Source organism: Calliphora vicina, chromosome 5 (genome assembly GCF_958450345.1).
Source record: "Calliphora vicina chromosome 5, idCalVici1.1, whole genome shotgun sequence".
Lineage (NCBI taxonomy): Eukaryota > Metazoa > Arthropoda > Insecta > Diptera > Calliphoridae > Calliphora > Calliphora vicina.
Window position 1 is genome coordinate 34911873 of NC_088784.1, and position 22539 is coordinate 34934411.

The 22539-nt window shown below is 28.7% G+C and overlaps 3 protein-coding genes across 7 annotated transcripts in view; 1 reads left to right on the top strand and 2 right to left on the bottom strand.

Annotated features, from left to right (window-relative positions):
- AGO1 (protein argonaute-2) overlaps window positions 1-22539 on the top strand; it is a 60867-nt gene that overhangs the window by 31979 nt on the left and 6349 nt on the right. For 4 of the 5 annotated variants that reach the window (XM_065510621.1, XM_065510624.1, XM_065510622.1 and 1 more), the window contains one exon: window positions 17718-17904. In XM_065510621.1, the coding sequence (XP_065366693.1) occupies window positions 17790-17904 (115 nt within the window). In that variant the 5' untranslated portion in view covers window positions 17718-17789. Of the gene's footprint in view, window positions 1-17717; window positions 17905-19198; window positions 20115-22539 lie in introns of those variants that run through there. The other variant, XM_065510626.1, reaches the window with a different exon arrangement.
- On the bottom strand, window positions 13289-13589 carry LOC135959636 (uncharacterized). Its single transcript, XM_065510628.1, has one exon. It carries the CDS (start codon window positions 13587-13589, stop codon window positions 13407-13409), a length of 183 nt encoding a protein of 60 aa, XP_065366700.1. The 3' UTR covers window positions 13289-13406.
- mRpL53 (mitochondrial ribosomal protein L53) lies at window positions 13622-19139 on the bottom strand. The gene is made up of 3 exons (XM_065510627.1): window positions 18894-19139; window positions 17502-17629; window positions 13622-13845 (listed from the first exon to the last, which is right to left on the bottom strand). The coding sequence occupies exons 1-3, from the start codon at window positions 19037-19039 to the stop codon at window positions 13655-13657; spliced, it is 465 nt and encodes a 154-aa protein (XP_065366699.1). The 5' UTR covers window positions 19040-19139; the 3' UTR covers window positions 13622-13654.

The window sequence follows — 22539 nt, forward strand, 5'->3', positions numbered from 1 at the left end:
GTCGTGGCCGCCACAATCTCCCGATCTCAACCCGATTGAGAACATGTGGATGATTGCAAAACGGAATATTGGTAATAAAGTATTCCGAAATGGTGATGAACTTTTCGCCGAGTTGGAAAAGCAGTGGAATGAAATTCACGAAGATTATATTAAGAGGTAATAAAAAATAACGGCTATGCTACAAAATACTGAATATTGAAATCAATTTTTAGATTTGTATAATATTTTCTTTAAGATTTGCAAATGTTTTGAACACTTGTATTTAGACTAATTTCGTTAAACTTGATTTTTTTTATTGTTGTAAATTTATGAATATTTTTTTTGTTTTTGTAAAATAATATGCAATAACTGAATTTAATATAAAAATAAAAAAACGTACACTGAAAGTCTTTGTTAAATAAAGAATTAGACAAAATGTGATTTTAGTTGCAAATGTTTTGAACACCACTGTATATTGATAATGAAGGAGGCCTAGTGCATCCAGATTGCCGGAGATATCCCGGGTGATCTCGTTGGTGAATCCCGCAATTCCTAAAAAAGTCTTTAAAAATCCCCAAAATGAGATTTTTTTAGTTTTTTGTCTATAATACAAAATAATTAAGAACATGTTTGGCCATTTAAAATGGTTTACTGTATTTTGATGTAGACTATGCGTAAAAAATACTCGTTTTTTGGATGGAATTTTTTCCATTTGAAATATTTGATGTAAAGTTAGTTTTTCTAAAAGTATAAATTCCTTATACATCTTCTTAGAATCTTTTTAGATAAAAAGAAAACAAGTAAGAGAGCTATATACCCTTCACCAATTTATACCTCAAAATAAAGAGTGGGTAAAAATGTTAAAATATAATTTTCAAATGTAAAGAGGTAATAATTGATAGATACGATGTGCTCGATGCGGAGAAATGTAATTTTATAAAATCGGAACACAATCGAATCGATTTAAAAATTTAACATATGTACCTGAAGTGTGCTAATTTGGGGATCCCTGTCCGGCCCTTGGTGGGCCCATGTGGCCCATATTCAAAATTTAAACTCGAAAGTACTTCATCTTTACGTATGTGAAATTTTCAATCCAATCTAACCATTTAGAAGTTACAGATTTATTTCCCACTTTTTCGCTTACGATAAAATTCGTTTACTGTAAAATGTAAACTTTGACTTACGATACCCTCTATTGAATTTACTAACAATTTTGATATTCTGAGAACGCTAAAACAACAGTCGGTAAATAGAATTTTAATTTCTGCAATAAAAAAATTAGAAAATGTCACTTATGATAATTTGGCGCTAAGGGCTCGATATGTTACCAACTTTGGTGTTACTTAGGAAGTTTAGGGCCCTTATACCAGAAAGGGAGGAGTGGTTAAATCAGACATGGTGGCAGGATAATTCCGATCAAATGCGGTTTACTGATGGTTTCAAACAGAAAGAATATACCAAAAATCAAATTGGAAAATAAAAATGGACTGTCTTATTTCTGTTTTTTATAAATATTTTCATATGTCTCCCTCACGACACTCCCACTATAATCTAATAGCATATGCTGGCCCCAAAATCCTTGATAATTCCGTTGAAATCCGGCACAGTGAGGTCGATCGAAAGAAAAGTGGCAATAAATGTGTGTCTTCTAAACTTCTGATCCGAATGCAAAATTATGTACAAACTAATCATACTGGCTTTCATAAAATTAAAGTAGTGAGCATCCTGTTAGAACACAAGGTAAGATACAGGGTACCACGTATTAGAGTTTTTCACGAGAATTCACGGTACGGGAAATCCCGGGAATTCTGCAAAATTTCAATCCCGAAATCCCGGGAAATTGTGCGAGAATTCCCGGGAATTATTTTCCTTAGATTTATGTGATGTTTTTAGAACTAGACTTTCTCTAAAAGAAGCTTAAAGCTCCAAAACAAATGCAGAATTCTATTCCTATCGAAAGTGGAATTATTTTATTATGTTGCTTTTTCACAAAGAGTAAAACGAAAATTTCTGGAATAAAACCACCTTCCGTGGAATTGAATTTTGTTTAATATTCGTCAAGTTTTAATTAACATGTTTTCTTAATTTTTGATTTAATAAGCAAAACTTTTTTTTTTGCGAATTAACTGAATTAATTGGAATATAACGAAGGTAGAACAAAATCTAATGGAAATTGAAGCCAAGGCGATACAAATGCCAAATGGTGACAGGTTTGTATATAACCAGAATTAGAAATCGATTCAGTTTAACTCTTTATATTACATTTTTATTGGATTTTTTTATTTGTATCCTATTATATTTTAAAACCAAAACATTTTTTAAATTTTTAACGAAAATTGAATAATTTATTCTAGGCGGAAATTCCCGGGATCCCGCGAAACTTTAAAATTAATCCCGATTTCCCGGGAAATGAAAAAGTGCGTATTTCTAGTACATATTTCTATCATATAAAAAAACTCAAACCAAAAACTTACTCAAAATAATCACACATACGAGTGTAGTTTTTTTACTAATACATTCTCACCAATTAGGTTTTTGACAACTGAGTTAAGTCTTTGACAGGATAGTTTCCGATTTATGTGTATTTATCTATGGTTTTAATATGCTTATGTTATTTTTTTTCAATTACATATTTATGTATATTAAATTTTTAATAGCAAATTTAAAACAGCCCATAAATCAACCGTGACAAAAATATAATCCTTCAGATAAAAACTTGTTTAAAAAAAACTTCTTAATTTTCTTTAAACTCCAGCTAAACTTACATTACAAGTTTTTGAAGAAGTGAACGAAAAGTTTGCTTTAATGATGCGGACAAATACGCCAGTACCCACTAGAGCATACATGCTACATACATACATATATTTTGCATGCATTTACGTTTTTTTTTTTCATCCGTATAAATGTATCTTTACTTGGATTCATGTATCATGTTTTACCCCAGATAAGTTAACAGTTTTGAAGTTATTTTATAAAACTGAATTCTCAAACTGATACATTCAATTTTTTAAATGAGTATTTTAAATAAGTTTTTTTTTTGTTTTCTTTAAAATATTTTCGTTTTCTTATACCATAAACATATGTACCCTTTTTAATCGTCTTTACTACCAGTAAAAATATATGCATACATATTGTGTTCCAAAATCGAAACTGTTTATACACAGTTTACGCTCTGTGTTACAGAGTTACAAATAATAACACTATGCAACAAATGGAGACTTTTGGAAAAACACAAGATCATGACAGTATAGGTTCGACTCTACTACCAAAGGGTAGTACAACCCTATACTCAGTTTGCCCATTTTGGTGACCGATTTTTTTTATGGGCCCCCAAAGTTTCTGAAAATCAGTGGGGCCTCTAAAAAAGGTGTCATCAGGTTTTGGTTAACAGCTAATTCAGACTTTGTGCTACGGTTTAACTTTATATGGCAATAATATAGCTAAGAGTCCGCCAAATAAATTTTGTTAAAATTTGTTTCCAAAAAATAGCTTTTTCGTGCACTTTTGTTGAAAAAATATAGGAAGAAAATTTTTTTTTTTTACTTTTTTTAGAATAACTTCCAGGGACTCCTAATTTTTCAATAACAATATCTCGCAAAGTTGTAGATACGGTAAATTTGAATAACTCTTGTGAACATATCAATGCATTCTGAATGTGTCTAGTCACTCTACATAGCACATAAAGATCACTTTGTACCTTAACAATTTTCGTTTTTCCTATTTTTTGACGCTAAAACAAAGATTTTTTTGTAAAAATAGTATTATCAAGTCCACACTTCTATGTTGTGCTGTATTATTTACTCGGCTGAGGTGTTCGGAATGGGGATCAGTGGGTGGACCTTCAATGTCACACATTTATAAAAAAATTGCCAAAAAGTCATTTATGATCCGAATGAGCTGCAATTTCAAATATAGATAGACCTTGAGAAGGTCTACAAAAAATATGATTTTATCTGTAGTTATCTCTTTTAGTTCAAGAGATATTTGGGTTTAATATTTTTTTAAATTTTGCCCGATCTTTTTTTCGTATTTTAAATTTGATGGGCCTACGAAAGGTCGAAATTTGTTTTTTTATATATGACGTATATTTGCGATAAAATTCTAAAGAAAATAAAACAAATCTGATAACAATTATTTCGTCCCTATAAAAAGTTACACGCATCCAAAGTTGAAGCATCTTTTTATATATTTCAACTTTGTATGCGTGTGTTTTTTAAGTTTTTTCCCAAAAAAGTCCCCATATTTTTTCTTTTATAAAAAACTAATTTTCTTCGGGACTATATAAATTTTTTTATGATCTGGTAAGAGAACTTAATGCAAAAACATATAAGGTAAAATTTGACTAACTGAAGCGGACATTGTACCCCCCAGCCCTATCCAAACTTGGGCAATTTTGAAAAAAAAAAAATTAGGTTTGAGTAAAAAATTCTAAAAACGCAAAACACCGAACCTCAAAAGCTCATCACATTTATATAGCCCCATATGTTGTTTATATACATACAGAACGTTTTTACTATCATGCAGTAAATAACGTCAAAGTGGGCTATTTTCTAAAAAAAACTTAGTTTTTGGAACAAATTTTCGCCGTTTTAGGAATTTCGGTGTTTAAAAACAAAGGATGACAACATTAGTGATGCCATTGACTTACGAATATTTAGGTCTATATTACTTCCAAATTTTATTGTGATGTCTGTAATTGTTCAAATTTTACATTAATTCAAAGTTTTTATTTTTCTTGATGGAAAATCACCATTTTAAAATATTATTAGTTTTTAAGGTAAATGACGTCACAAAATTATTCATTTCACTAAAATGTCAATCTTTAAGTCATAAGGTTTCCACCGATATCAAAAACTTATATAAAAAGCTTATATTTACACTTCAGAAGTTCCACAAACCTTGCCCACTTTCAAAAATTTTAAAGTTTTTTCATATCTTGCATCAAGCCGGTCTTGCATGATCAAGATTGGATAAAGTTATGCGCCCGGATCATACCGATAATGATTTGCCCATTCTTCATTATTCCAGCACAATAGAGAAGTATACACTCGAACATACATTTTTAACAAAAAATTATTGTTTTAGAGTCAAAAATTAGTAAAAAACTAAAAATTTTAAGCTACAAAGTGATTTTTGACAGCTATTTAGAATACCTAGGTATGTTCGGATTGCTTTGATATGTTCACGAGAGTTATTCAAATTTACCGTAGCTACAACTTTGCGAGATATTGTTATTGAAAAATTAGGAGTCCCTGGAAGTTATTCTAAAAAAAGTAAAAAAAAAAAATTTTCTTCCTATATTTTTTCAACAAAAGTGCACGAAAAAGCTATTTTTTGGAAACAAATTTTAACAAAATTTATTTGGCGGACTCTTAGCTATATTATTGCCATATAAAGTTAAGCCGTAGCACAAAGTCTGAATTAGCTGTTAACCAAAACCTGATGGCACCTTTTTTAGAGGCCCCACTGATTTTCAGAAACTTTGGGGGCCCATAAAAAAAAATCGGTCACCAAAATGGGCAAACTGAGTATAGGGTTTTACTACCCTTTGGTAGTAGAGTCGAATCTATACTGTCATGATCGTGTGTTTTTTTCACTGTTGCACTGTGTAACTAGTCCCTACTTTGATGATTTATTTATGATAGAATTTAAAATGAAATTGTAAGCATTATTGATTTGTTCGACATCAAGTATTTCTATTTTATCCAATTACACTATGCAACAAATGAAGACTTTTGGAAAAACACAAGATCATGACAGTATAGGTTCGACTCTACTACCAAAGGGTAGTAAAACCCTATACTCAGTTTGTCTGGTGACCGTTTTTTTTATGGGCCCCCAAAGATTCTGAAAATCAGTGGGGCCTCTAATTTTTCAATAACAATATTTTGCAAAGTTGTAGCTACGGTAAATCTGAACTCTTGTGAACATATCAATGCAATCCGAACATATCTAGGCATTCTAAATAGCTGTCAAAAATCACTTTGTAGCTTAAAAATTTTAGTTTTTTTTACTGTTTTTTGACTCTAAAACAAAAATTTTTTGTTAAACATGTATGTTCGAGTGTATACTTCTCTATTGTGCTGGAATAACGAAGAATGTGCAAATCATTATCGGTATGATCCGGGCGCATCACTTTATCCAATCTTGATCACGCAAGACCGGCTTGATGCAAGATATGAAAAAACATTAACATTTTTGAAAGTGGGCCAGGTTTGTGGAGCTTCTGAAGAGTAAATATATGCTTTTTATATAAGTTTTTAATATCTGTGGAAACCTTATGACTTAGAGATTGACATTTTAGTGAAATGAATTAATTTTGTGTTTTTTCGGACGTATTTTACCTTAAAAATTAACAATATTATAAAATGGTGATTTTCCATCAAGAAAAATAAAAACTTTGAATTAATGTAAAATTTGAACAGTTACAGACATCACATTTGGAATTCTTTGTTTTCAAACATCGAAATTCCTAAAACGGGGAAAATTTTTTTTTTAGAAAATAGCCCACTTTGACTTTATTTACAGTATGATAGTAAAAACGTTTTGTATATAGGGCTATACAAATATGATGAGTTTCTGAGGATCGATGCTTTGCGTTTTTAGAATTTTTTACTCAAACCTAAAATGTTGTTTCAAAATTGGCCAAGTTTGGATAGGGCTGGGGAGTACAATGTCCGCTAAAGTTAGTCAAATTTTACTTTATACGTTTTTGCATTAAGTAGATCATAAAAAAATGCATATAGCCACGAAGAAAATTAGTTTTTTATAAAAGAAAAAATATGGGGACTTTTTTGGGAGAAAACTTAAAAAACACACATACAAAGTTGAAATAGATAAAAAGATGCTTCAACTTTGGATGCGTGTAACTTTTTATAGGGACGAAATAATTGTTATCAGGTGTGTTTTATTTTCTTTAAAATTGTATCGCAAATATACGTCATATATAAAAAACAAATTTCAACCTTTCGTATATAAAATACAAAAAAAAAGATCGAGCAAAATTTAATTTAAAAATTAAACGTAAATATCTCTTAAACTAAAACAGATAAAAGCATATTTTTGTAGACCTTCTCAAGGACTACCTATATTTTAAATTTCAGCTCAAGGATCATAAATGGCCTTCTGGCGATTTTTTTTTTAATGTGTGACATTGAGGGTCCACTCACTGATCCCCATTCCGAACACCTCAGCCGATTAAATAATACAGCACATAATAGAATTGTGGACTTGATCATACTTTGTTTTAGCGTCAAAAAATAGTAAAAACGAAAATTGTTAAGGTACCAAGTGATCTTTATGTGCTATTTAGAGTGACTAGACACGTTCAGAGTGCATTGATATGTTCTCAAGAGTTGTTTAATACCGTAGCTACAACTTTGCTAAATATTGTTAGTGAAAAATTAGGAAGTTATTCTAAAAAAAGTTAAAAAAAAAAATGTTCTTCCTATATTTCTTCAACAAAAGTGCACGAAAAAGCTATTTTTTGGAAGTTATTCTAAAAAAAGTTTAAAAAAAAATGTTCTTCCTATATTTCTTCAACAAAAGTGCACGAAAAAGCTATTTTTTGGAAAAAAAGATTAACAATATTTATTTGGCGGAATCTTAGCTATATTATTTCCATATAAAGTTAAGCCGTATCACAAAGTCTGAATTAGCTGTTAACCAAAAACTGAAGACACCTTTTTTATAGGCCCCACTGATTTTCAGAAACTTTGGGGGCCCATAAAAAAAATCGGTCACCAAAATGGACAAACTGAGTATAGGGTTTTACTACCCTTTGGTAGTAGAGTCGAACCTACATAGTCATGATCGTGTGTTTTTTTCACTGTTGCACTGTGTTACCAGTGAATTATTTGATTTTTTTAGATAAGGAAATAAAGATAATCTATCCATCGATTAAAATTTAAAAGTTTCAGTTTGTTGCAGATTAGGTCGAATATGTATTAGGTTCGGTTCTGAAAAAAAGGGTCGTACTATAATATTGTATTTATTTTAAACAAGAGAGCTATATTTGGCTGTGCTAAATCTTATATACCCTTCACCAAATTATACTTCAAAATACAAATTTTAAATTTAAAAAAAATTTGTTTTTTAAAGTTTTTTTTTGTAAAAAAAAAAATTTGCGTTAAAAAATATTTTTTCCGATTTTGACCCATTGTAGGTCCAACTTACTATGGTCTTATATACGTCGTCAAAGGTCTTTGAAATATCTATCATTAGATATCCATTTTGTCTATATTAATGACTTAGTAATCCAGATATATATCAAAAATAGGTAAAAAATCTAGGTTGCCCTGGTTTTTTCCTCATATATCAGCCATTTTGCTGATTTTAAATAGGAAACTTCTCGAAAGCATGTCTGACAGAATTATTGAAGATTTGGATCCCGAAGATATCTGGGTCTTCAAAAAAATTTATTTCAACAGACAGACAGACGGACATGGCTTAATCGACTCTGCTATCTATAATAATCCAGAATATATACACTTTATAGGGTCGCAAAATTATATTGTGGAAATTTTCACCAAAATTCTCAAGCAATAACATGTTTCGATTTTTTCAGTTGTGTATTTTATTATTCGTTGCACTGTAGCAAAATCTACACAAGACAAAATAACATGCGTAAATATGGATATAATGATATTGAACTTGACTATAGTGGTTTTTGTTGTTTTTCATGGGTGGATGTTGATACATTAAATTCATGTACATGTGCATTAAATTTGATTGTGTATGAATATTTGTGTGGGTAGTTTAAAATTTCATTTTGATTCATGTACGATCACATTGTACTCATTCACGTCTTCAATTGTTTTGATGCGAGTACTGAGTTGTTTTCATTTTTTAGAATTCAATTATGTTATGGGTAAATGTGAGGTTAATTGTTGATTATTGCTTCGCAAACTTTTGTGTTGTGTATTAGGTGTAAGCAAATTTGTTTGTAGCATTCATTTTTTTGAAAAAAAAAAGTTTTTTTTTTAGTTTTTGATTATGCAGAACTTATCTGATCTTTCCTAAAGTTTGTATATTAGACACATCTCCAAAAGAGAACTCTGCACAAACCCGCACACCCATCCATATAACATGCTAACGCATAATTCCTCTGATCTTTCTTAAATTTAGTATTTTAGATAAATCTAACTCGGTTTCTAGTAATTGAATGTTTCAGATATTTCTAACTTCGAATTAATTAAATTTAAGCTTAATTCACTAAAATCGTAATTAGGAATTAAAAAATTTCAACCTAATTCTTTATCTGGATTTTATTTAAATAGAATTTTTTCTATATTTTTTATTCATTCAGTTTTGTTTTTGTTCAGCTTTTAATCATTTACAAAATTAATTGAAAATAAGTAAGAGAGCTATATTCGGCTGTGCCGAATCTTCACCAAATTATACTTCAAAATACAAATTTAAAATATTTTTAGGTAAACAAAAATTTTTTCCAAAGTTGTTTTTTTTATTTTTTGTAAAAAAAAAAATTTTCGAATTTTTATTTTAATTTTTTAAATTTAAAAAAATTTTAGTTTTTTAAATTTTTTTGGTGAAAAATTAAAAATTCGGGTTAAATAATATTTTTTCCGATTTTGACCCATAGTAGGTCCAACATACTATGGTCTTATATACGTAGTTGCAAAGGTATTTGAAATATCTATCATTAGATATCCATATTGTCTATATTAATGACTTAGTAATCCAGATATAGGTAAAAAATCGAAGTTGTCCTGGATTTTTCCTCATATCTTAGCCATTTGTGAACCGATTTTGCTGATTTTGGGATCTTCAGAAAATTGATTTCAACAGACGGACGGACATGGCTTAATCGACTCCGCATCTATAAGGATCCAAAATACATATACTTTATAGGGTCGGAAAATTATATTGTAGAATGACAAACTTTGTATATACCCTTCTTACGAAGGTGAAGGGTATAAAAATAGTAAATATTCTTTTTGTAATAGATTTGAGTTGAAGAAAAATTTAATCATTCAATACATTTTTAAGGCTATTTTGTAATGGATTTGAATAAAAGAAAATTTGAACGATTCAATAAAGAATTAATTTTCAAAGAAATGAAGTCAATAAGTTTGCAGTACTAAAGAATTAACACAACGAATTAATTCGTGCTGAATTGTTAAGAGAATATATTTAATTTGATTTTCAAAAAATTTAATTAAGAATTAATTCTTTCGAACTAAAGACTCAAATGAATCTATAGCCGTTAATATTTGCTGTGAAAGGCATAAATATGAATACGTCTGTCTTCGAATGAGATATTGCGTTCCATCTCTATTTCGTTTATCCAAGAAATGAATAGGGGCAATGAATTGGAAGCTACTCTTCAAGGAGATCACTTTGGTCCATTCAAACTGATACCATTGTGAAACACAAGAAGTTAACTGCAGCTTTCTCAATCGACACTAGTTGTTTCCATAGTGAACCAACAAGATTATCTGCTCCAACCACGAGATAAAGGGGACGTCAAATACACGCTATACTGTGAGACGGTAATCGTTGAATTATATCCCAGTTTATAGCATGCATTCCAATAATACAGAATCCTGTAATGGTTGAAATCATTAACCTTATCTGATAATCATTTTGTGGTTGCAGTTGTTGTGATTTCATTACAAATTAACTCTTTCAGCCACGCTTTTTTGTGTATAAGTTTAAAATCAAAACAATTGCATTTTTACTTTAATCAAGGTTAGTTTATTATAAAAAGTAAGAAACAATTAATTAAACCAGGAAAAAACCACCCCATTCCAAAGTTTTTTGTGGAATGAAGTGGTTAGTTTACTAACCACCGTTGTGGTTGGCATTTTTGTTTCGTATACATTTTTTGGAAATCGAATATTTTTGACTAAATTTTCTGACCAAACAACCGAAATATCAAAGTAACACTGAATTTGATGAACAATAAACACTCTGTGCTGTTTTTTATTGAATGAGTGAAAGTCTCTTAAAAAAACTGATTTTTACAATATTTTCAAATTAATATATTTATCTAACCAAAGCACACTGATGGCAAAATTTTGCAAAAAAAACATAAACGATGACTTCAAAAAATATAAGTGCTTAGCAAAATGGCAATAGATGACAATAAACTATGTTTTAAAGACTATAGAAAATATGGTTAGTAAACTAACCACCAAACTGCAAAGAGTTAAATTTACCGATTTAATTTTAATGATCATTTGGTATTTTTATTTTAGCTTTAACAAACATATTATCTCCAAAGTAAAATACCCCAAAATATTTTTAAGACCCCCAAAGATGTATTAATTTCATTGTGGTATCTTGTTAGTATTTAACACTCACTAATTACAATGTATGTTTTTTTGTATCAAAAATTGCAGTCTGAATCATTAACTTTAATTAATTTCAATTAATGTCGTTTGGTTCTTGGAATATACTGTTTACGTTTCACAAGAACAACTACACAACATTCATATTTAACCCTTCACAGCGCGATTTTTTATAACTTTTTGTTTACTTCTTTATATTATTTAAACAATTAGATACATACATAAGTAAATATAGAGATCACAATATTTTATGAAACGTTACAAATATCATTGGCCACCCTTTGACTGTTATAAGTTAGAACCTAAATTAATTTTCTTTGCAAGAAGTGGATTTTTAACTATGAATTTGTGAGTAAGTTAAACTTAGTAAAAAAGATAAAGTTGACTAATATTGGATCTGCATCTGTCGTCCGTATATTGGATCACTTCCACTCTCTGTAGAGTAGTAATTAAACAGAAGTAGCGACAGGACCCAGCCTGAGGTACTCCTTGTTAAACTCTACGGGGTTTACAACCCATCTATTCAAGTTGTTCAGCATTGAGGAGTGCAGGATATTCTGGAGGATTTCACAAGGAGTGTTATTGTGAAAGAAAAAAATTTCGAAATTTACGACAAGTTCCAACATCAATGTGTCAGCCCTTCACTACACTATATTCATCACTATAATCAGAATGAATGAATTTGGCTACTATGCTTGATCTTGACGTGAAAGCTTGTCTGACAGAATTATTGAAGATTTGGATCCCGATGATATCTGGGGTCATCAGAAAATTGATTGATTTCGCTGGAGCGATTTAACTGATTTTTTTTTATTCGATTCGAAATTTTAAAATTAAACGATTTTACGAAAACTCAAAGAACTAAATTTTACTGACTCCTTTCACTTCTTTGGAGAAACTTGAAGAGCTAACAACACTGCCTCAATAAAAGAACAAAAAACATTGTTTACCATCAAGCTTTAAAATGAATTTTGTTTGTTCGTTTTTATACCTTTCACCTTCGTGAGAAGGGTATATATATGTTTGTCATTCCGTTTCTAATTTCCACAATATAATTTTCCGACCCTATAAAGTATATACATACATATATTCTGGATCCTTATAGGTAGCGGAGTCGATTAAGCCATGTCGTCTGTCTGTTGAAATCAATTTTCTGATGACCCCAGATATCATCGGGATCCAAATCTTCAATAATTCTGTCAGACAAGCTTTCGAGAAGTTTTCTATTTAAAATCAGCAAAATATCTGGATTACTAAGTCATTAATATAGACAATATGGATATCTAATGATAGATATTTCAAAGACCTTTGCAACGACGTATATAAGACCATAGTAAGTTGGACCTACAATGGGTCAAAATTTTTTTTTTAAATTTAAAATTCGAAAAATTTTTTTTTCCAAAAAATTAAAAAAACAACTTCGAAAAAAAAAAATTTTGTTTACCTAAAAATATTTCAAATTTGCATTTTGAAGTATAATTTGGCGAAGGGTATGTATATAAGATTCGGCACAGCCGAATATAGCTCTTATTACAACAATAAATTTCAGTGAATTTATCAATAAAATTGGGAATTTAGCATAAAAACAATTTTACTAAAATATTAATTTTGTATTCCCGAATAACCTTTTAACGTTTCAATTATTGTTGCAAATAATAATAACCGAATTTAGAAGCAAATTTTTAAGCAATAAATTGATAAAAAAAAAATTGTTTTTTCTTTTACTTAAATTTTATGTTTTAATTCTATATGAAATACAAATCATTAGTATGTAATTAGCTACTGAGCGAAGACGGTCAGCTAGTTTTTAATAACTTTTAAAATGTTTATAGGCCATTTTGTCTTTTATGTCTCATTAGAATAACATTTGGATAATTTTACATCAAAATACAAAAATAATTATTTTATGGCAAAATTTTAGCAAAAACCGAAAAAAACATGATTGTCAAAATTCGCACTTTTTTACTTTTACTAAAATAAAACAATTTCAAATATTGGTTTCTTTACATTACAAATATAATTTTATTATGATTAACAAATTGATGCAGTTTGTTGTTGTTTTCATTTATTTATTTTTTATTATTTTTTAAGTTAATTAGAAACGGAAAGAAATTAAATTTCTACCGGTTTAATAGTTATAAATCTAGATAAAACAAATGCCACCAAAATAGTGGCACCAGCAAAACAAAATGCAAATGTATAAAATGATTCCTCCGTAAAGATGTCAGTAAAGGCAGGAATATCACTATAAATTTGCTCAATAACAGCTAAGGTGCCCTTATGTTTGCGAGCCATTATTATTTTTTCTTATAGTTTGTTGTTGTTGGTTTGCTTGTGTGTCCCAGCAAAATGTGATTGATTTACTTCTTCTTTTGTGCTTTTTTGCCACCAGCACCACCAGCTAGTTTTTGCTTTTCAGCTTTAGTTAAAACTTTACCTCTCTCCTCTTCCTCGGGTGCTAAGGGTGACACGTGTTTATTACACAGTTGTAAGATTTCCAAAGTATTTAAATTGTTGCTTAAGAAACGTACGTCTTTAACTTTTAATTGTTCTGAAACGAAATGCATGTGGAAATAGTTAGAAAGATTAAACTTTAAGACTCAACACGGAATTAAATACAATGTAGTAGTAGTTTTTCCAAAAAAAAAAAACAAAAAAAAAATACATGGGTAATGTGATGTGTAAGGGTTACAATTTTCTGTTGTAAGATTTTAAATGAGCTGTACTATTAAAAAAAAGTGTGTTTAAATTATTAGCATTTCTTTTTGGGCTTTAAATACATAGCACATACATTTGAATATACGTATATAAAGGAAACCTAAGAAATCTGGCAAGTTAAACATTTTATATAAGAATATGAATGTTGCATAAGTAGTAAATGTTTTGAAAAATAACACTAGTTTACAAATCAAACATTTTTGTTTGCTCATTGAATGAAACTTATATTTTTGAAAAGAGCTAGGGACGCTAGTTAATTGACCATTTTTTGTTTCCCACCTATACGTCAAAATGTTGAGATATATGGGTTTTTATTTTTCACCTGCGCTGAGTACTAATAATGCATACTGTAGTGTAGCGAATTGTAGTAAGTAAGTATTTACAACATTTTTGGGTACTCAACACTCCATCGAAGCAACTACATACTTTCAGAGTTGTCTTTTTTAACAAATTCAAAAAAAATTAACGGGAAAACAATAAATACTGTTTAAAAGTACATCTTTTTTGTAGATAAACGATAAATACAAAACTCTAAACTAAAAACTATTTTAAAATGTCTTCTAGAAAGTGTAAAATAAACCCAGACCATTTTGGTTTTATTTGCGGAAAAATTATTCAGTCAAATAGAGGTTTTCCTGTAACACAAACACTGCAAAATTCTTATTTACATTAAAAAATTTCGTAAAAGCTTTAGATAAGACAAAACCAGCATTTCAATATTTTTGCAGCGTGTTCCCGAGTCTTTCTGAGGCTAAACTAAAAGAAGGGATATTTTTAGGTCCTCAAATAAGAAAAATTTTGGTTGATACCAAATTTGAGTGTCTATTAACCGATGTTGAAAATGCAGCATGGAATTCTTTTAAACTTGTTGTTCAAGAATTTTTGGGGAATAAGAAAAGTAAAAATTACAGAGATATTGTTGCGAATTTATTACATAATTTTGCACTGATTGGTGTAAATATATCCCTCAAAATTCACTTTTTACAATCTCATGTGGATTTTTTCCCGGAAAACCTCGGACACATGAGTGACGAATGGAGAGCATTTCCATCAAGATTTGAAGTTTTTTGAGAGGAATTGGTTTTTGGGATCAGAATATACTAGGAGACAACTGTTTGAGTGTCGTGAGGGAGACAAATCAAAATAATTATAAAAAGAGGACTAAACAATTCATTTATAATTTTTTTGTCCTAATTTAATGTACATTTTTATATGTTTGGATTTAAAATCGACTTTTAGGCTTTTATAGTTAGGCTGGTAGTGTTTTTAATTATTTATTTGTCTATTTTAAATAATATTTATAAAATTTACATATTAAGGGTCCTCATGTAAACGCTTAAAAGCCTCGCAAACTGTGCAATCTGTGCATTTTTACACTCTCGCAAATGAAATGTCAAAAAATGTATGGAAATTCGTTTGCACAACTCCGATAAGTTTGCGCGACAATTTAGGCTCGCAAACTTGAATTTATTGTGCATTTGATGAATCAGCTGCTTTTGTTTACTTTTATTTATAAGAAATAAAAATCAAATAAAATATAAAAATTTTGTGCTTGTGAAAATTGTGTAACTTTGGAACAGAATGATTGTATTAAATGACATTGTGTATGAAAACATTAACCAACAGCTAGAACATAAACAAAGTCCTCCAAACTATGTATACCACCGTTTGTTCCAAAGATTTAACTTTCATTCAACATTTTAAAATTAAAATTTATACAATTTGAAAAAAAATTATTAAAGCTTTTGTTGAATTTATGTATTTTTATTTGACAAATATAAATTTTCTGTATAAACTTGCACAAAATTGAAAAGGTGGGTTCATGAAACATGTCGCGCAAATTTGCCCATTTGCACAAATGGGAAACTTAAGCGTTTAAATGAGTACCCTTATTGTTATCTCAGTATGCAAACGTACTTTTATTGTTTAATATGATTTATAATAATAATAATTAATTACAGTTTAGCAGAAATGCGTTGGCGACTTATAGGTCCTTTTTGGGATATAACTAATTTCATTATTTGTATCGTTTTAACTCTGTTATTTGATTTAAAGTCTATAAAATTTAATTTTTAAGCAATAATGTGTACAAAATTATTAATTTATCAAGAAAATATAAAATAAAAATAAAATTTTCAGAAAAATATCAATCAACAAAGAAATAAAATATTTGTAATACTATCGTGTAAACAATAAATGTTTTTTCGAAACGATTTTTTGAAATACCGACTGATTTTAATAATATTTTAAATTTGAAAAGTGTTAATACTCAGTATTGCCGTCTATAAATACCTTAAGTAATTGCTCAACTAACAATCTTCAGATTGCATAATAATAATAATTCCTATATTTGTTTCCTTTTATTTTTTTGTTTTAGTAATTTTTAGTTTTACCATTATTACTTTTATTCGTTATTTAATTGTAATAATATTGTATTAATCGTATATATCCCAATGGGCTCGATTATATAAATAAATAAAGAATGAAATGAAAATTTTAGAAAAACAAATAATTACAAAGAAATAACAATTCCACTTTGAAAACTGAAAGTGGTTTCATTCCGAAAGAAATTTTCATTTTACTTTTTCTGAAGAAGCGAAATACGGAATTAAATCCACTTTCGATCGGAATGGAATTCTGTGACATGCCTGTATATGAAGTGCAAAGTTGTCAAAAATGAACAATGACATTCTAATGTAAAATTTATTGTTTTTCACCGAAATTTTAACTACTTCAAGTCATCTATATGTCGTGTTTTTCTACTTCTTTTTCCTCACATTTTTTGCTGGGTAACGATATGATTAAAAAGTTTAGGAATTATTTTACTTTTCAACTTAATATAATTTAGATTTTAATATATAGGCGTGTATTAGAATTCAAATTATGAATTTTTTATTCAAATAACAGGGAAACATTTACAAAAACCTTGTGGAAGTTTGGTATAATATAATTTTTATTGCTTTGGTTTGGGATACCTGAAGTTTATTTAGGCGACATTTTGGCAGAAGTTGACTATACTGAAGCACAATTGAAAAATATAGTGAAAAAGATAGCCTTTAAAGTTAAGTTTTTTATTGGTGACACTAATATTTGAAAAGAAGTACATAATTGCGTTGATATTATTGATTTTGTAGTTATAGTGTTTCGGTAAATTCTATAATTATTTCAAAAATTATCTGTTCATAAAAATTCAAAGATTCATTCTTAGAAAAAAACATATTTGCCATGTAAATTTCGTTGAAATAAAAAATTTTACAAAGATCTTCCTATTGCAATAAACGAGAAGATTGTATATTCATCAACGGTTGTTTGATTTTACAAAAAGCTAGTTTGTCAACATACATATGTATGTATGTAATAAAATATGTTAATATAAACTGGTTCGATTATTAGGAGATATTACTGTACTAGGTTATAATCCAACTATTATAATCAAAATATTTAATCAAAATATTTAATCAAAATATTTTATTATTCTGTAAAACTTACCTTGTGCCTTTTCGATTAAAGAAAATTTAACTTCAGCTGGTTGACGATCGCATACAATATCAGTTTTTACCACACACTTGGGATTTGTGGCCACCACACGGGGATTAGACAATAGGAACAAGAATTCTCTGGAATACAATAAAATATAATTAATTTAAGTATTTTTCAAGAACTTAGATGTCTATATTAAACTATATTTTATATCCTTTTTTGCAGTGTTTTCCTTTCAATTCTATTCACATTGGCGTGTAAAATAAAAGCTTCAAACTGACGCCAACGCCGACGAAAATGTCAACGGAGCGTGAGCTGGCTCCGGGTGGGCCAGCTCAGCTCCATAGCTTACCTATGACGTTTCCCGATATAGGAGCTACACTGGCAGTGGGTATTATTGGAAAAGTGTACGGTAAGTATATTTAAATTTAATTTGCAAAAATTTATTTAAGTTTTTTAACTTTTTATTTTGTTTCTTTTGCTTTTGTAACCATCTGCCTCGATGGAAAGTTCTGACAGATGAAAAGAAAAAAGAAAATGTATTTTATTTTCCCTTGTCATTTTTTTCGCGCAGGCGTTTTTCATTGAAATTCGGGAAAATTTTGTTGGTACTATACATGCTATGAAATTTAAATAAAGGCCGTTTAGGTATACAATTATATTATAAAATATTAACAATTAAAAATAGCTTTTGCCAATTTTATCAGATATTACAGGGGTATAAGATATATTTAATAGTTATTTTAAAATATAATTGTTTCACAGCACTGAGAAAAATTACAAGAATATCTATTTTATTCATGACTTGAATTGTGATATCAATTTTAAACTATTTATAACGTTTTCAATAAAATATTTAAAGTAATTTTTATTTGGACCAACATTGCCTTTCTAGTTAGTTAAATTTGTTAAAATTGTATATTTGTTTAAATGTTAATAGTTAGTTAAATGTTGAGTATTTAATTCGATATGTAATGTTTTTATTTTTTGAATATTTTTAATTTTATAATTGAAGTTTTTAGTGCAACATACAAATAATTAAGGGACAATATTCCTAATATGATGTGGTCAACTTAAATTTCTTTTTTGGCTAATTCAATATCTTACATAATTGTAACTTATCTATCCGTTAGAAGCCAATTGTTATCCAGACACACCCATTCTTAATATACTACTATTCCTGATTTACTCTTAATCTTTTCAACGTTGTACAATCTCATTGTAATAGTCAATAAACCGACCAGGTTTGTGGTAGTGTAACCAACAAGAAAATAAAATTCTTTTAAATTTATTTCACCGAGTGTAATTTATAAACAAACATTTTGTACATGCCTTGGCAATTCTCTTTTGTTATTGATTTTTTGTGGTTCATTTCAATTGCTATTCGTCTCTTAAACTCACCTCGTTGCTTTAACATTTTCGGCAAAGGGATCAAATGTGATTGTTACGCGTTTTACTCCTTTTAGATTTACTCGTTTCAATTCTTTGCCAATGGCCGAAACAATACCTTGTGAACGTTTTAATGCTCCACTATAATATATAGACATTTTGTTTTTAGTTTATTAATTTATACACTTAAATTTTAATTTAACTTTTTTTGGTTTTATAATCTTTTCCGTGACTTCTACGATTTCTCTACAAAAACACTATCTCTTAAATGTCAAAATTGACAACTTCAAATAACCAGTAATGCCAAGTTTATGTTCGAATTGTCTGTAGTAATTACTAATTTCACAGTCTGCAGCTTTTGTTTATACTATTACAAAACGCCATTTTTCTTATATCATTTCAAAGTTGCCAGTATTGTTTTTTATATTGTGAAAGAACGAACGTCGAGAATCGTGCAAGTGAAAAAATAAATTTATAAATTTTCAATTGGATTTTTTGCATAATGCATGCAAAGCAATCGTAGTTATTTTACAATAAAAATAAATTGTAATATTTAAATAATAAAATGTATATAAATTTATAAGCCAAATTGTAAGAATAAAGCCTGAAAAACAAAAGGAAAATTTTGTGAAAAAACGGGCCATCAGCAATTCAACACACATACACAACACATTGTCATAAAGAAAAAAATAAATACGTACTTCTAAATCGTTGTCCGTGGCGTTTGTGTAGTCAGTTACCCACCGTGTTGTATTTAAGATAATCACAAAATAAAAAAATATATGTATAAAAATTAACGAAAACAAAAAGCCAATAGAAAAGTCTCATCTCGATCTTGCAAGACTCCGGATAATATCAAATCGGCGATTCTCGACAACAATAAAAACAAGCAAGCATTTAACAAAAGTGATTCTTAGAGTAATAAATAAATAATTTTAACATAAGCAAATGTGTTAAATTTGTGCCTAATATTGTGTTCTTAATTTGCTGTGTTTCAAATACAAGGAAATTTAGACAAAAATTCTTTTTAATTCTAAGAAAATTAAAAATTTGCCATTTGTGTAAACGAAACCAAACGAAAACAACAAAAAAATTCTCTACCACAAAGTGATACAACAAAAGGCTGAAACAAATCCATTAATTTATCATACAAAAAACATAAAACTAAAATTAAAGGCTTTTAAGTACTAGATTAAACAAAAAAGTTTATTAAAATGTATCCCGTTGGACAACGTAAGTTTATTTTTAAGTGTAACCAAAAAGTTAAATATGTATGCAAAAAGAAAAAAGTTTATTCATATCAAGTTTTTATATATATTTTCCGTCTGCTTTTTTACGTCTTCTTTGTTATAAGAAAAAATGTGTGTGTATATTCTCTTTTGGTGTTCTAATTCGTTGCATTTTATAAAATCCGAAACAAGATGAAGAAACTTGGCAGTACTGTTTATTGCAATTCTTTAAAATGTGATGATACAGTGTTGCATTTGTTTTAAGAACTAGAACTATGTAAATAAAGTAATTTATTCAAAAAAAAATTATTAAAATTATTTATATTTAAAAATGTTTGGCTTTATGGGCCCCACTACGGATCTATATAAAATTTTGGCATAAATCAAGATCAGCGAAACAGTGCATTTTTATAATTTTTTTTTGGGGTTGATAGCTCTCATAATTAGAAAACTGTAACATTTTTGCCTGCTCTCTCTTAGTTTAAGATTTATAGGAATTTAAAGTCAATACATATAATAGTACATTTCTCATATATTTGGAAAACAATCTGATCGTAAAGGGTATCATTGAATAGTGCTTCACAATACCTTTAATATGATATATAATATGGTACAGTTTATTAATATTGTGAACCAAAAATTCCTTTTAGAATTTATATGACAGTACTTCCGAAAATGTTGATATACAGAAATAGTGATTTTAGCGAAGTCGGTATTCGATACACCCCAGAGTTTAAAGTCTCTTTGCCCGGCCGAAAGCCGGCAATACAGAAAATATGAATATTAACAGAAAAAAATTATGAAAATATAAACTGTTACGGGGATCTTGATTTGTTCCAATTATTTGCCTCTTCTCTCTTAGTTTAGGAGTTATAGGAATTTTATGTAAATATATACCTATAATAGTAAATTTCTCACATATTAAGAAAATGATCAGATCATTATGGGTATCATTGAATAGTGCTTGATAATAACTTTTATATGATTAATATACATATAATTACAAACATTGTGAACTTTGAATTCATATGACAGTACTTCCGAAAATTTTGATATACAGAAAAAGTGATTTTAGCAAAGCCGGTGTTTGATACACCCTTCGAATTGCCTTCGCCAAGTCGAAGGATGGCAATACAGAAAATAATATTAACTGACAAAAAAATTATGAAAATATAAATTGTTACTGGGATGTTGATTTGCTTCCGAAAACTATTTTATGCGAAACCGGTGTTCGACTTACCATAGAGTTTAAAACCCTTTCACCCGGCCTTAGACCGGCAGTCAACAAAACTATTTTATGTGAAGCCGGTGTTCAACTTACCATATAGTTTAAAACCGTTCCCAGCAAAACTTAAATATAATGAAAAACAGAAACTTACTATAATATTAATTTTGTATTCCCGTATAACTCTTGATAAATTGGCAGGTACCCGAGCATCAAGACTAAACTGGCAACTCTCTTTATTTAATAAAACAAGTTGTTTTTATTTTGTTTTGCTTTTTCTTTACCCACTACAACTACAGTTTGAGTAGGAAAAAAGCCAACCAATTGTAAAGGGAATGTAAGAAATGATATACTCACTGTTTATTGTTGGAGTTTTGTTTAAGCTTTGATATTTTTACAAATAAAGCTTGAGTGTCTGTAATTCTCATTCACTCTATAGCTTGATTTGTATAATATCTTTAGTTTTTCTAAAGCCTTTTGGGAAAAGGTTTCCTGATGATCTGGCCTAAGCAACCAGTGAAATGCGCATAGGAACTAGCTTATCCCCCAACAATAAATGGCAGTGAATTTATCAATAATTGGGAAATTTAGCACAATTCTTACTATAAAAACTTAATTAGTTGGAAGTTTAATAAACCCTTTTAAAGGTACTTTAAAAAGCTAGCAATTGATATAAAAAATATTTCAATCCGATAACAAATATCGAAGATATAATATAATTTCAACGTTTTTTTTTCTTGTCGCCCCTAAACTAGATTTGTTTCACATATTTTGATGGAAAAATGTTTATTAATTAATATACTACATATGAAACGATTTCAAAACAAACAAAATTGACTTTTGACCGCCACATTAAATCAAGAAAAGCATATTCAAACATGAAGTTTTATTATTCAAACCCTAATTAGTATTTAACAATAATAAGCATTTATGGGATAATCTTAAATATTTCCAGGATTAGATGTCTCGATTAAGTAATCAGCACAGATCTACATAAAATTTATTTAAAAAAACTCACGGGATATTTTCTCAAATTAATTAAGGATTTTTCTCTAGAAATATTATACCTATATAGTTTACTTTATTAGCTATTAATAAATAAAAGCACTTTCTTTTTAAACATTAAGATATTCCTTTATTTAAAATATTTTCTAAAAATAAATGTATATAATTTTTTCCTAATTCCTATTCCTATTTTTTTTTT

Bases quoted from the DNA above. Each gene is read 5' to 3' on its own strand.
- LOC135959636 (XM_065510628.1), bottom strand. From the start codon at position 13,589: ATGGCTCGCAAACATAAGGGCACCTTAGCTGTTATTGAGCAAATTTAT.
- mRpL53 (XM_065510627.1), bottom strand. From the start codon at position 19,039: ATGTCTATATATTATAGTGGAGCATTAAAACGTTCACAAGGTATTGTT. The intron at 17,630-18,893 runs GTGAGTTTAAGA...ATTGTATTCCAG, and splicing joins GAAAATGTTAAAGCAACGAG to AGAATTCTTGTTCCTATTGT. The intron at 13,846-17,501 runs GTAAGTTTTACA...ATTTCGTTTCAG, and splicing joins TTTAATCGAAAAGGCACAAG to AACAATTAAAAGTTAAAGAC.